General features: G+C 35.3%; 1 protein-coding gene across 1 annotated transcript in view; it reads left to right on the forward strand.

Moving 5' to 3' along the window:
• fray (oxidative stress responsive kinase frayed) overlaps nucleotides 1-16,209 on the forward strand; it is a 501,108-nt gene that overhangs the window by 436,608 nt on the left and 48,291 nt on the right. Inside the window, exon 16 of the mRNA XM_090389465.1 lies at nucleotides 9,079-9,147. Within this exon, the coding sequence (XP_090245591.1) occupies nucleotides 9,079-9,147 (69 nt within the window). The remainder of the gene's footprint in view (nucleotides 1-9,078; nucleotides 9,148-16,209) is intronic.

Consider the following 16,209-nt stretch of genomic DNA (forward strand, 5'->3'; position numbering starts at 1 on the left):
TTGGTAGATGGCTACGAATTGAACTGATTCAATTGCACTAACCTATGCGCATTTGGCTAATGCTGTATAAGCTAGTCATTCTATCATGTAGCATGAGGCTCTTGCCCTAAAATACTTTGAGACATACGGTATTGCTATGAGAGATCATTTCCAGACTTTATAACTCTAACGTGTTTTTGAAATATTCCAAATGTGGTCTCTTCATCAATAAAGTCAAATACCATGATCATATTATAGATGAGAATGGAACACATGCAGGTGCCACCTTAAAGGCAAAGACTCCAAGGAATTTCAGGGAAGTGAGGAGCTTCTTTAGTATGTTAAATTTCTATAAAAAAGTTGGTTCCTGTGTGCACTTCAAATAGGCTTCAAAAAGAAGCCTATTTGAAGTCTCACGTTAAAGGGGAGGAGGTTTTTCGGCTGATCAGGATCATAGACAAAGCAATGCATTAACAAATGCAACTTTGCATTTGTTAAGCATTAGTCCATGCTGGTCTTCTTGGACTAATGCTATTAGTGGAATCCCCTGGGGTTTGATGTTGGGCTCACTGTTGTTTTGTTTATTTATCAGTGATATTGATGAAGGTATATCGGGCTTAATGTCCAAGTATGCAGTTGATACAAAGGTTGGCAGGGTTGTTAATAGCAGTGTGCTATTGCAACAAGAAGTCATTGACAAATGCGAAGTACTGCCTATGGATAAAAGTAACACCAGAGAAACGTACCAACTGTATAGTATTACACTTAGGGTGGTAGAAAATGAAAAGGATCTGAGAGTAATTGTGCAGTCAGATATGAAGTTTTCTGAGCAATGCAGACAGGCTGCCAGAGCAGCACATGGGGTATTGTCAATGATATATAGGAATTTTACTGGTAGGGAAAAAGAGGTGATTATCCCTTTGTGTAAAGCAATGGTTAGGCCACACCTTGAGTACTGTATACAGGTCTGGAGGCTCATTTTAGGAAGGATGTAAAGTTGCTTGAATGAGTACAAAGAGGGGCAACAAGATTGGTGAGGGGAACGAAATGTTTCTCTTACCAAGAAAGGCTTAAGTTCTGCAAATTGCAGCATCTGGAAACTAGGCACCTGCGAGGTGATCTGATTGAGGTGTTTAAGGCCTTGAATGGGTTGAGCTAGCTGAATGCTGATGGGCTTCTTCCTCTTGCTCAGGTTACAAACCTGAGGGGACATAAATTCAAATTGAGGAAATACAGTCGTGGAATAGATGTGCAGAAATTTGCCTATAGCCTGTGGGTAGTTGATTGCAATCCCCTTATGTGTTTGTGTTGTTTGAGAAATAGTAAGGAAACTATCAGCATTTTTCAAGCTATACTCGCCAAAATAAGAGCCCTTCTCAAACACATTCTTCTGCAAACTTTCTTAGAAGCCGTTGTTATACTTATAATTATTGGTATTACTCCTACATTTATCTTGCTTTATCATCTGTGAAATGTATGTACTACAATATAGAATTTGAATATCTTATCTGGTCAACAGACAGAATCTAACATTATTCTGGTTCACTACTTATATCCCTCCCTCCCTCCCTCCCAAGAGGATTGACTGACCTCTGCAATAGATCTCTCTCCATTTGCTCTCCAGTCATTTTTTTCCCAACTATAGACTGGGCAGTTCTTAATGATCTTCTCAACGGTGATCATTAATAATGAATAAATTTTCTGCTTATACTTGAACAGCCATATAAAGGGGTGCATTATAATCTTCAAGATTTTTGCACCATTAAAGCCATGACAGAGGGACTTCACAATACAGATAATACAAGCACATTTTATTATATTTAGTAGTCACACAGGCTTTTACCAGTCACTGAAAGCTTGTGCACTTTGGTACTCTCACACTTAACCACTCAGATATGGACACATCCCTTAATATGTAGATGAGGATGTTTGAATTTTTGAAATTCCATTTTATTGGATTTTCCAATAAAATGGAAATTTTCAAAGGTTACTGCAATAAAAATAGAGCATTTGTGTCCCTTGATGACTATCATTCAGTCCTATTCTATCCATAGTGTTAGTGGGTACATCACAATGCAAAATTGTTGCATAACAATGCTTCAACTGCTGTCACTCCACAATATCAAATAAGAAATTTTCAACACAGATTACACCGAACAACAAATTATGGGACATATCTTGTTACAGGCATGAAAGTAAGTTTACTTTATAGATTTTAAGGGTGATAAACCATGGCACTTGTTTTCAAAAAAAGCAGTGTTTTATATTTATACAAGTTATTTTTTTATTTATATGGCAGTAAGATGTAGCTATGAACATACCTATATCAAACACTAAACCTTTTTGCTTTTCGCTTGTATTCAGATTTGGGAGCATCTCTTTTCACCATCCAACAATAATTGGCTAATGTGGCAGCATTCCATTTGCTTTTGTATATTTGTTCCATCACTGCAATGTCTTGATGGAAGTGCTCACCATGTTCGTTGCTGATGGAACCACCGTTTGGCAGAAGATATCCAGGTGTAAATTCAAGAAATGTATCTTTGATGACACGTTGCACCATAGTTTTTTGTAAGACGTGATGAGATCTTCCACAGGTTGCCTGTAGTTGCTGGCTTTCCACGCTGAAATCAGCGTGGAAAGCCAGCAACTTAAAGATGCTATCATTAAGGACATATTCGAACTGTTCATCTTCGAAAAGTTACTTTATTTGTGGACCAATGAAAATGCCTACCTTAATCTTCTCTGTTTTAAGTCTTGGGAATTTCTCTTGCAAGTATGTGAATGCAGGATCATTCACTTCTGGTGCCTTCACGATATTTTACATGAGTCCTAGTTTGATGTGGAGTGGTGGAAGCAAAACTTTATTTTGATCTACCAGAGGTTCAAATGTTGTGTTCTTCATTCCAGATGTTAATGATTTTCGTTGAGGCCAACTATCTTCTCATAGTGCAAATCCATGGCAGACATTCACACTCGCAGAGAAAGCAATGATAATTAATGTAACCCTTTTGTAGTCCTAATAAAATGGCAATTATCTTTAAATAACCACATATCTGCCACTCATACTTCTGATAGGGTACACCTAAGAGGATGTTCTCCGTGTTTGCATATGTTTCTTTTTTGTGGACGGCATAGGCAAGACATGTTCAGGGCAGTATATTTACATTGAGTAATAACACAGCCTTAAGGCCATGTTATTACATAGTCTCCATTCTTTGGGAACTTGCCTCATGTTCATTTCTGCCATTAAACCATCAGCATCCTCACACAGTGAGTTCACCTTCTGTTAATAGAATTTACCATAGTCTTTATTTCAAGTACTAAATGTTTTCACTTTCACAAAATGATCTAGAAGATTCCACTGTTATAGCCTTGAGGCCAAAAGCCAAAAGTTCTGCCTTATTCTTCAGCAGTTTGAGATCTCTGAGGTCATTAAGCTCACTTTCTGGGTTCAGCAGGATAAGGGTTTGAACAAAATGGCAGATCCCTTGATGTAGATAGCTGCTATACTTCTTCGCTGGCGCCTCCGTAGCCAGGTGGGCAGGAGTGGCAGTGCGTAGCATACGCTTCTTGATTAGACCGGGGTTCGAGCCCGTGACCACCAAATACGGAGGATGCGGAAAGGTCAGGGAATGACCACCGCATATCCTCGGAGCAATATGGCCTTAGTTGCTAATGCTCCTAAAAACCAAATAACAACATAACTTCTTCACTTATATCAAGTTAATGTTCATCGGTATCTTCATCAGAGTATACAGAAAAACAGTCAGGTGGTTCGGGAATAGGCAGTACTTCACTGTGAGGCACAGGATGAATTGCAGATAGTATATTTAGGTACATCACTGTCCACATTTTCTTAGGAGGCACTGTACAGAAGTAACAGTCTGTGATATGATTTGTTGGCTCCCTCCATACCATGGGCACTGTGAAAACATAAAACATCCCTTTCGATTCGCCCATGCTTTTGAGGAACAGGTAGTGCAGCATATGTCTGGAGCTCAATTCTTGTCCTGGTTGCCTACTTTACACCCAAAGTACAAGAAATATTTGTAGGCCTCTTTTATGGCTCGAGTTAAGGGATGCTTTCTTGGAGGTAATGTGACTTCTCCACATACATAACAGAAGTCATCTGGAATATTCACACAATTACAGGCATATTAATCTTACACTACACAAATACTGCACAAAATGTAGGAATTTCACAGAGAACTGAGCAAAAATCATCCATTACTTTGCTGTATTCAAGGATTACTGCAACTGATCACGTGAGGCATCAGTTGCCAACCATGTGATAAGAGCATAGTGGTACTGAAACTGCAGTGTTGCCATGCATTTTGCTGTGAGCTGTAGTTGATAATGTAGATTGACTCACTAATATGAGACCCAAACTGTAATTCAAAAACAAGAGCCAATTGACAAATTTTAATGTGATTTTCATGTTCAGAAGCATAAATTTAGTCATGAGTGGGTATTTTCTTTTTCGTAACATTTTACATGTTAACCAGTGTTATTGGCAGAATGAAAAACATAACATAACATAAGAATGCAAAAAAAAAAAAAAAAAAAAAAACCAAAGCATGGAATCTATCCCAAAAACAGCTAACCACTTCCAACCTTATTAATTTGCTGTAAATGAATTAGAGCAAAAGCCAGTGGTTGTTAATAGGAGAGACTGTTTATATGGATGGGATATGCCTATATAGACTGGTGCAAGGATATTTGCTGATGCTATTGATGCAATGATAGGCAAATCGGAAAACTGCTAACTTGGGGGAATACATAAACTAATATATTAGCAGTAGCCGTAGGCAGAGGTAAAAATGGTTCTTGCACTGCTTCTATTCGAACATGCAGATGCCTAAAAAGCAAGGAGCTGAGGATTTCAAGGACTGCTAGGTGATACTCATGGAACAAGTGAATACACTTGTGAATACATGTGTGTTAAGGTTACCGAGAGTAAAACAGTTTACATGTGTATTTGCATGTACACTAATGCAAAGAGCATACTAAATACATTTTGACAAATGTGAAGTATACTGGTCAAGTTATCTAATGCAAACTTTGTAGGGATATCAGAGACATGATGTCACTCAGATATAAGGGGTGCAGAATTTGAATGTGGAGGGTACAGTATATACACATTGGTTGGAAAGGACAATGGGGGAGGGGTTATAATACCAGTGCAATTATGAATCAGTTTGGTGGTGTGACAAACTGAAGAAAAACAAAAATGAAATCAGGGAGGGTGTTATATGTCCAATGACCAAGATGAGTATATAACTAACAACTGTACAAACATATAGTCAGCTCATTTTCATCAGAATGTCTGAAAACGAGAGACTTGAATTTTCTATTTAACTGGACTGTGTGAATTGGTCACTTAAACAGTAGCGAGACTTGTGGATTTATTGGATGAATGTTTTTGACACCAGCATGTTAGAAAGGCAACTAAAAAAAGCAATACTTGTGACCTGATGATTATTAGTGAACCCCTTATGTATTAAGAATCCACAGATAACAGACCTGCTAGGTAGAAGTGATCACAGTCTATTGATGTGATTTATATTTCCTATTGCAGGACAATTGTTATTTGTTTTTGCTGGATTCAGTCACTTAATCTGGAATTAGAGGGAAATGAAAGCAAAATCATTATTGTCTATCACTCATAATCCCCTTAGTCCTGTATTTTGATTATACTGCTGTTATCTGAGAAATTCCTTTCACTGTAGGACTCATCTTGGCAAGGTCAAAATATGAATAAATTCTATAAATTAAACCAAAAATTAAATTATGCCCATCTAGTCTCATTAAAGAAAGGTGAGTAGTAGTACCAGTTTGACTTTGAATTGTGTTATCTTCATTACTCATTCATACATATTAAAAGCCAAACATCTTACCAGATGTAGAAATTGATGCTTTCTCACTGACTCCTATCAATCAAGTTAGTTCTGCTTATTTAAACATCTTTTAGCAGATGAAGACATCAAAATATTTTCACTTGTTGCAAGTGTTAGGCTCGTATATATATCATATTTAGACATGTTTGTTATTTGCACATTCAACTATTATTACAGCACATTCAATACTGCAATAATAGCCCTCTGGAAACAGTAGAATTTGTGTTGTTTTAATTCCAGCAAACAAAATCATAATTAGACAAATACAGTAATAAATATGGTGCAGCAAATTCTTAATGTAAAAATCATCTAACCAACTTCTAATTTTTTTTAATTATCTAGAAATATAAGCATCAAACTCCATATTAAGGATAAGTTTATTACTAATCTTTATATTATACGGGATAGGAGGTTCAAGGGGCAAAAATATAATTCAAAATAACTAATATTTCAAATCAAGCAATTTTGAATTATTGAAGCTACACTGTACTTAATGTAAGACAGACAGTATCATTATGGAATATACAATAACTGAGCATTAGGTGTATTTGTAATTTAATACTATTTTTATTGTAATCATTGCAATAACAGCCATGTGTTTGTCATCACTGGTAAAGTTGACCAGACAACCGATGAGCTAAATAATTTTTTTTCCATTGAAATTTTACAAGTGAACATTCTTTTGAACTTTAGGTGCTGTTGTTCCAGATAACCATTATTTGAAAATAGACAATAGTATGATCATTGAAAATAGATTAATAGAGAAATTTTCATGCTTGAATGCTTTAAAAAAAAAAAAAAAAAAAAAAAAGAGCTGGTGAGATTTATCCAATGATATTAAAGGAAGCAACACGGTAAATTGTCTAACCTCTGTCTATTATAGTTAGTGTGTGTTCATCTCAGGGCCCAGCAATTTGGAATGTAAGCCTCATATGAATTTATAAAGGTTGTTCCAAAAGCAAAATTAGTAATTACCTCTTTTTAACTTCTGTTTTATGGAAAATCATGGAACCATGGTTAAAGATTATTATAGAAACATCTGGGCAGGAATGAAATTATATGAGAAAAACGTCGAGTTTGTTAAAGGTAAATCAAAACTAATCTGATAAGTTTATACAGCATTGAAAGAAGTGGTATTAAAGAATTACTTTGACATAATATATTTTGACTCTAATAAGGTTGTTTATACAATCTCACGTGAATGCTTTTTATATAAAACAGAATGTGCTATTAATATGCTGAACTCCTGGACAATCGCTGCGACGAGAATTATTGTTTCTAGTACTTGTACCATACTTAGCAGCAATAAAAGAAGTTTATTTAATATGAAGGTAATATAGCCGATAAAATATTGGATAAAGAAATAAAAGGTACTTATAAGTGGCTGTACTTTGGTGTTCTATGGGATTCTCATGTTTCATATTCAAGTTTGACATTTGCCATGCTTGAATTTGGAGGGGGAGGAAGATACGTATGGAGATAATGGAATTTATTCAATGATAATAAAAGAAACATTGGGGCTTGTCCTTATTTTTTTTCTACTGTTGTATATGATGTATATGAAGGCATAATAGGTTTATGCCAAAGTTTGCATATAACACTTAAGTTGGGAGGGTGGTAAACCCCCGCTATTCGCAGTCGCTGATTTAATATAAAATGAAGCCTAAAAAAAATGTGAATTTTAAAGCACCGTGAACATTTTCCGCCATAAAAATCATGGGAGGGGATAAAATTATCTTTCCTGGTCAAAACAACGCTCAGTGGGTGGGGGAGAGGGGTAACAAAATCGCGAGCGTGGATGTTTCTTGCTAATCCTTATTCAGTATGTGCTATGCGCTTGTCATGGAAGGTTTCGTCGTTTGCTTTTAATTTATATGCTTATAAATTGAATAAATTTATAAATTGATATGCATACAAAAGTGATAAATCTACTGTTTTGCAGGTAAAACAGACTTTTTCGAGTGTGTTAACGGAAGAAAGTGACTTTATTTGGACAAGTTCTTTCTAACCCGTACAAAAATATGGCTACAAATAACAAGGGAAATGTGAAAAGATCAAAGAAGGTGATGACATTAGCGAATAAAATTGAGTTATTTGATAAAATTTCTAATGGTGACAGTCTCTCCTCAGTGGCAAAACATTATAAAATCAATGAGTTAAAGGTACGATCAATCAAGAAATCGGAAGAAAAAATCCGCCGTAGTGTCCATGAAAACGCGCTAATTGCTTCAAAAATTTGCTCTGTAACTCGTGATGTTAAATTAGAAAAAATGGAAAGGCTTTAAATCTGTGGATAGAAGACCGAACTCAAAATAAAATTCCGTTGAGTTCACTCACCATTCGTGAAAAGGCAAAACTCCTTTATCGACACTTTAGCGAAACTGGCGATAGCACTGGCGGGATAAGTTTTTTAGCTAGCAAAGGCGCTAGTTTAAAAGATTCGTTTGAAATTTCTAATAAATATTACATTTAATATTAAATTGTTTCTTATTTTCATTTCAATGCCATATGTTTGCATTTCACTATGTACTGTCTATGTACATAGTCATATTATGAAAGTACATATACATACATAGACAAAATTTTAGGCTAGTTTTTCTTATATATTTCATACTTTGGAACAGAACCCCTTTATTACTATGGGAGCCATAACTCAGTATTTGCGGCATTTCTCAGGAACGTAACCCCCGCCAATAGCGGGGGTTTACTGTACTAAGGTTTACTGCTATTGGATAAATTAATTTATCCAATTGGATAAATTAATCATTGATAGATGATTCCAATATCTAGTCATTGATAGATGAGTCCAATATCTAATCAATTAATCATTGACTAGATATTGGACAATTAATCTGATGGTCTGAAAATTCTGCAAGTGGTGTAAAAGAACTTTTAGCCTGCAAACCATTGCCTTTCACATGAAAAACTTATTTCCTGTCATTTATACTTCACATTTACATTATTTTCAGGCTTGTTTATGTTATTGAAAATTTTAATTTTGTTTTATTTATTACTATTTCTGCAGATATCTATTTAAAAAAACCTCAAACTTGTTGCTATGGGCATGTACGTAGAGCATGCTGTTTGCCCCCCCCCCCCTCTCTCTCTCTCTCTCTTTCCACACACAGATATCTTTCCACTTGATAATTCTATAAAAGATTAAGAAAAAAATTTTTCCCCCAATTATTTTGATTTTTAGACACTGCTGATGGTATAGCAGCTGAATTGGTTGGAGCAGGACTTGTTGATGGCAAGGATATTATTGTAGGTAAGTTGATTTTCAATAGGCTTTAAACCATTGGTATAAAATTTACAGCATAATGTAGTGTTAATGTTAATGAAGCATAATTTGGCTATTTTCAAGGAATGCTGAGGGTTGCCCTCATTCTGCAATTTTTAACTGTTGTGAAGGAAACAGAACTCCACATGATAGAGTTTTGTTTCCTCTCAAGGCAGATAATGTGGGTTAATGAGTATTTGTGTAATTTAGTATGAGTTATATTGTTCATCTGGCCACTTAGCCTGCAGGGTGCTGAGGCAGAGGATAGGAAACTCAAACTCTGGCAGCCCCCACCATCCACCAGAGGATTCGTATCCTAGAAAAAATCCTGTGACCACCCATTGTCTTAGATGTGCTGAATGGTATAACTAGCTGAATTGCAGACCAGCCCATGTGAACCTGGCTTCTGATAACTGAATTGTTAGTTAACTGAATAAATAATTAGGTAGTAGTATGTCCATTGCCATTAATTTAATTGTTTGAAATGCATTTTTATAGTGCATTTCAAAAAATTTGTTGAATTGAATGTGAATAAATATTTTATGCAGATTACATACAAATTTGCCATACAAAAATCACAGTTACAATTCAAAATATACCATGCATATCCAATTATTTAAATCTATATAAATGTGATACATTTTGAACAAATTTAAATCTGGCGACTGCCCCTTCCATATAATCACTGAGTTGTTCAAGTAAAACGTATGTCCATTCAAGTAAAAGATGATATCAAACATTATTTTTTTAAAATTAATTTCTCTGTTATACTTCAGCAGCACTTAAGGAATATGGATGCATTTTGTGGAAGCTATCAAAAAATTTAATCTTGAGTGAAAACTTTCACATGCATTTAATGTACGTTTGTTGAAGCACTTGCTTATGCCTGCATACCACTATATGATTTTGAACTAAATAATTAATTTTGTTATTGCTTTCCCCAGTGATAAAACTAATTTTAACAATTTTTTAAAATAAATTATTTCTCTGATATACTTCAGCACTTATGGAATGTGGATGCATTTTGTGAAAGCTAGCTTTAATCGTGAATGAAAACTTACAAATGTGCAAGCATACCACTATGTGATTTTCAACTAAATAATTAACTTATTGCTTTCCCCAGTAACAAAACAGTTTCCAACTTCATGTGTAAATAAAAAATTAAACCAAACAAACAACACATTAATTTTACAAAAGTCCTAGATTTTGTATTTTCCTAAACCATTCTTGTCCCAAATGAAATCTACAGCCAGTTATTGATAAATTTGGATAGATGGTTATTACGCCCTTGTGGATGTTTTGACATTTTTAACCTAACAACATAAACAGTATTTTGTGTATTGCTGGTTTCGTTTCAGATGGAATGAATTGATTTTGTTCGGTTTTCTGATATATCCGCTTTGGCGTTACTTTTGGCTTCAAGAAATTTTGTCAGTTAATTTCTCCATCCATCCAAAACAAGGCACATTTCTGCTCTAGAGAAAAGGGACGGTTGAGTGGGAGAAGACAGAGTAGGTATTAATGTACAGTGCTCTTCATGAACTAATGTTCTTGTTTATACTCCGGCACGACTACCAGGTCAGTGGAGTTCACAATAAATCAATCAATCAATACAAATGTTAATCGTATTTAGTAGTCACGAGCTTGAACCCCAGTCCACTCAAGTAGCATGTGCTACTGCACTCGCACTCCTGACCACTTGGCTACGTCAATGTTATTAGTGGAGACCCAATGGTTCAGTATTGGTCCCGTCCTCAGCTGGATATCATCATTCTTCTCTTTATTGGTGATTCCCTTCTACCTCTCTCTCTCTCTCTCTCTCTCTCTCTCTCTCTCTCTCTCTCTCTCTCGGTAATTCAGATTTTCTTTTTTTTTTTTTTTTTTTGGCTGGTGCAGTATAATTATTATTATTATTATTAGCCATATGGTGCAAGGAAGCCTCAGGCTTCCTTGCACCATATGGCTAATAATAATAATAAATTGTTCTCTATGTTTATTAATGATATGTGAAGTTATGTCAGGCTTAATATCTAAGTTGGCATATGGTACAAAGTTGGCAGAGTGGTTAATGACAGTAGTCAGGGTAGACTACTGCAATAATCTAGAAAAATTAGACATATGTGCTGAGAAATAGCAGTTGAAGTTTAACATTGACAAATGCAAGGTACTGCATATGGGTAGCAGTAATCCCAACTGAGTGTAAAGTTGTTCATTACATTTGGATTTTGCTTATTCTCCTGAGCACTGGAGGCTGCCACAGTAGGTCAAATGCAATGAAAAAGTCTACAGAAAATGCCAGAATATATTTTGCTTGAATTATTTATATTGTCAGCAACAGTTCCTCTGTTCCATATAAAACCAAACTGTGTCTCTCTGATTGTAGAGTTAAACAAACAGTAACGTAATATTAAAATGATAATGGGTAGACTAATGAGCCTAACCATTAATCTCTCATACATTTTCAAGAATAGAAAGCAGATCTTTATCAGGATTCTTCAGCAGCACTGTAATTTGGCAACCTTCCACTCTTTTTGGTAAGACTGAAATTGTGTAACAAGCATCATATAATAATAGCAAGACCAGGAGCTAAAATAAAAAACTATGTCCATTTCAGTCAGGTTGGCTCCAGGAGCCTTTCTTGTTATAGCTGTCTTTGGCTCTTTAAGTTATTCAACTTCATCTGAAGAGAAAACACTTATCTTATTTTCTTCTGTTCTAATCCCAGGTCAATATATCTTTATGTTCCTGTATTACAATTTATATAGTATGAATCAGAGCTGTAATACTCAATATGTTCTACGTTGATAATAATATTAGTAAATTAATAAGAGGAGTTTACCTCAATATAGTACGTGGAACACTTCCGTATGATACCCTCCAGAAATTAAAACGGAAAAAACGAAAAAATCGACAACTTACCGGTACATTAAAGTAAAATATAAATAATTAAAGTAAAATATAATCAATTTAACACAATTCAAAACAATTAAAATTCAAATTAACGCAATTAAAAGAATCTAACGAAAATATTCAAAACTATTTTCCTTCCTGAAGCTGACAATGCTTTTCGACCGACTGTCGTGATCACAGGAATGAAAATTACCGAATCAGGCTAAACCTGCAACTTAAATAGTGATTATGTGTCTTCGCGCATGCGCGTAAAGGTCCACGCATCGGAGATCAAATATGGCCGCCGAACATTAACAGAATTCTCGTGTAATTTAATTTCAACGGTTTCTGCAATTAATAGTCGCGTATAATTACGTTGAACGTTAAGTATTTTGGCCTCGTTAAATAAAAAAGTATGTTTTTCGTTAATGGCATGAAAGGCTAATTCTGACGCTGCTGAACGAGAAGCACGAACTGAGGCTTCGTGTTGATTTACACGAATATTAAGAGAAAACCGCGTCGAACCCTGATAAGACGAGTCGCAATCACCGCAAGAAATGTTGTATACTAGATCATTAATTTGTGTTGCGAACGCGGAAAGAACCGAGCGATTGTTCAGTATAGTGTGTAACTTCCGTATAGGCCTAGCTATAATTTTAAATTCGGTATCTTTAAAGAATCTGTTAAGCTGTTTGTGCCACTGTTCAACATATGGGACAGAAATAAAGTATTTTTTGATATTACTATTGTTGATTGCAGTATTTTGTATCCTATCCTTAGCTTGTACCCTAATTCGATTTATTTAGACAGGTTATACAATTTGGGATTAAGAATTACGATACATTATTTAATAATCTTAAAGACTGTAGACTCGGCGACAATGACAATTTATTCTCATTAGATGTTACCTCATTATATACGAATGTAAACGTTGAATACACATTAGATATTATTTGGGATATGTTAAATAAAAACTCGACACCGATTAATTATACGAAGCTGCCTATTAAGGAAATTTTTCACTTAATTAAACTATTAGTTGAGGCTAACTACATCACCTTTCGAGACAAGGTGTACAAACAAATTTTTGGATTACCAATGGGTTTGAGCCTGAGTGGCTTAATGTCAGAGATCGATCTCTCAACGATTGAGCAGATACATTTGACACCTTTTCGTCCCCTTATCACATACTATGGGAGGTATTTAGACGATGTTCTAGTTATTACCGATAGTAGTACTATCCAAGACATTTTACATTCGTTTAATAACATTCATTCTAGACTCAAATTTACATTGGAAAGGGAAGATACGGATACTAAGTCATTAAACTTTCTAAATTTCACGCTCACCCGGGTCTCGAACAAAATACAATTTAGCATCTATCGAAAACCCACAAACACCGGTATGCTTCTACATTATAATAGCTACCACCCGTTCACCTACAAAAGATCGATTATCTTTAATCAATTTCTTAATGCCTATAAATATTCAACGACGGATTCTGCTTTGGACTCAGAAATACAAATATTAACTAGCAGATTCTTGAACAGGGGTTATCCCATTAACACAATAAATCGAATTAGGGTACAAGCTAAGGATAGGATACAAAATACTGCACCAATCAACAATAGTAATATCAAAAAATACTTTATTTCTGTCCCATATGTTGAACAGTGGCACAAACAGCTTAACAGATTCTTTAAAGATACCGAATTTAAAATTATAGCTAGGCCTATACGGAAGTTACACACTATACTGAACAATCGCTCGGTTCTTTCCGCGTTCGCAACACAAATTAATGATCTAGTATACAACATTTCTTGCGGTGATTGCGACTCGTCTTATCAGGGTTCGACGCGGTTTTCTCTTAATATTCGTGTAAATCAACACGAAGCCTCAGTTCGTGCTTCTCGTTCAGCAGCGTCAGAATTAGCCTTTCATGCCATTAACGAAAAACATACTTTTTTATTTAAAGAGGCCAAAATACTTAACGTTCAACGTAATTATACGCGACTATTAATTGCAGAAACTGTTGAAATTAAATTACACGAGAATTCTGTTAATGTTCGGCGGCCATATTTGATCTCCGATGCGTGGACCTTTACGCGCATGCGCGAAGACACATAATCACTATTTAAGTTGCAGGTTTAGCCTGATTCGGTAATTTTCATTCCTGTGATCACGACAGTCGGTCGAAAAGCATTGTCAGCTTCAGGAAGGAAAATAGTTTTGAATATTTTCGTTAGATTCTTTTAATTGCGTTAATTTGAATTTTAATTGTTTTGAATTGATTTTGAATTGTGTTAAATTGATTATATTTTACTTTAATTATTTATATTTTACTTTAATGTACCGGTAAGTTGTCGATTTTTTTCGTTTTTTCCGTTTTAATTTCTGGAGGGTATCATACGGAAGTGTTCCACGTACTATATTGAGGTAAACTCCTCTTATTAATTTACTAATATTACAATTTATAATATTTACTAATAATACTTACTAATAATATTTACTAATAAGCTGAACAAATCCGCCTTGGCACTGTCCTAGTAAATCTTTTTCATTTCTTCATGGAAACAGGGAATGCATCTGTTAATAATAATACTGTTTAAGAGGTAGTATTTGATTCTTCAATCAAATTCGGCTCCTTAAACTGTTGTGTAGTACTGCAAATTTTGTGCACTTAATAGTTCTAGTACTATATTTTAGAATAACAATTTTTGAAATTTTAGGATTTTAAAAATTCTCTGTTTTAGAAACCAGATTAATTGTGGCAACTGTAACGATGTCTGTATTTGAGTGTCCGTGAATATTACTGAATACATTTTCATAATCAGGAACATTCATCACTCTAGAGAAAAGGGACGATTGAGTGGGAGAAGACAGAGTAGGTCCACAGAGCTCAGGAAATTTTCTAGTTCCTCACCTCTCTGTATTAGAGATAAACCATCTTGTAGAATAAGAATTAGAATCTAAAGCTATTGTAATTCTTTGTTCATGTAACTTATCTGCAAAAGTTATGTCAAGATCTAGAACTTGATTATATTGATAATATAGGGAGGACAGATGATAGACCATTCCTAAATGACTATGAATCTCTCTCTCTCTCTATATACACACACACACACACACACACACACACACACACACACACACACACACACACACACACACACACACACACACAAAGAGAGACTCCCTTGACAGGGGCACCTGTAGGTGGTGAGTTGACCTCCCAGAACCACAAGAACCACAGCCTAGGTTCCAGGCTAACAGCAGAGGAATACACGTTTGCCATGAACATGTGTATTTCTATTTCTTACCAATCAATCCCCAGAACCTCAGAAAGGGGGATCCTGCTGGTTGAGAGAACCCAGCTTCAGTGTAGCATTTAGGCCCCTGCTTCAAGGAAGGATGTAGAGTTGCTTGAACGTGTACAGAGGGGCGCAACAGGTCCTCTCTGTACATGCTTGAGGGGAACAAAAAGGTACTCTTACCAAGAAAGGATTAAGTTCTGCAAATTCCAGCGGCTGGAGACTAGGCACCTGTGAGGTGATCTAATTGAGGTGTATAAGGCCTTGAATGGGTTAAGCACACTGAATTCTGATGGGATTCTTCCGCTTGCTCAGATTACAAACTCGAGGGGGGCATAAGTTCAAATTGAGGAAAGACAGTTATAGAATAGATGTGCTGAAATTTGTCTTTAGCTAGCAGATGGTTAATTGCTGGAACAAACTTCCATGTATCGTGGAAGTTGATAGCCTAAATAAATTCAAGGAGGAACTGGACAAACGTTTAGAGGGAATAGATGTGTGAAATTAGGTTTTTTTTTTTTTTTTGGCTGATGCTATATAAGCTCTTGCTTTATTGCATCACATGCCACTACTACTACTACTACCACCCCTGGTAAAACATATTCTTATTAATGTGTTCACTATCAAAATACTGGATCTCTAATTTTCAGCTCTTGTACAAAGTCATATGAGCCACTGAAACTCTATCACCCGATCAGGAATGATGCAAATTTGACAAAATATTTTTCACTTATATGAAAAGAATTGAGTTATACACCAAGTTGTAATCTACAGTGACTATGTATTTTAATTTAAATAGGTAGGCACAATTTGATTCCTTTAGAAGAACAGTTCTTAGGAATTTCAAAAT

The sequence above is a fragment of the Mastigoproctus giganteus genome, chromosome 1 (genome assembly GCF_048544385.1).
Source record: "Mastigoproctus giganteus isolate SK-2022 chromosome 1, ASM4854438v1, whole genome shotgun sequence".
Taxonomy (NCBI): domain Eukaryota; kingdom Metazoa; phylum Arthropoda; class Arachnida; order Uropygi; family Thelyphonidae; genus Mastigoproctus; species Mastigoproctus giganteus.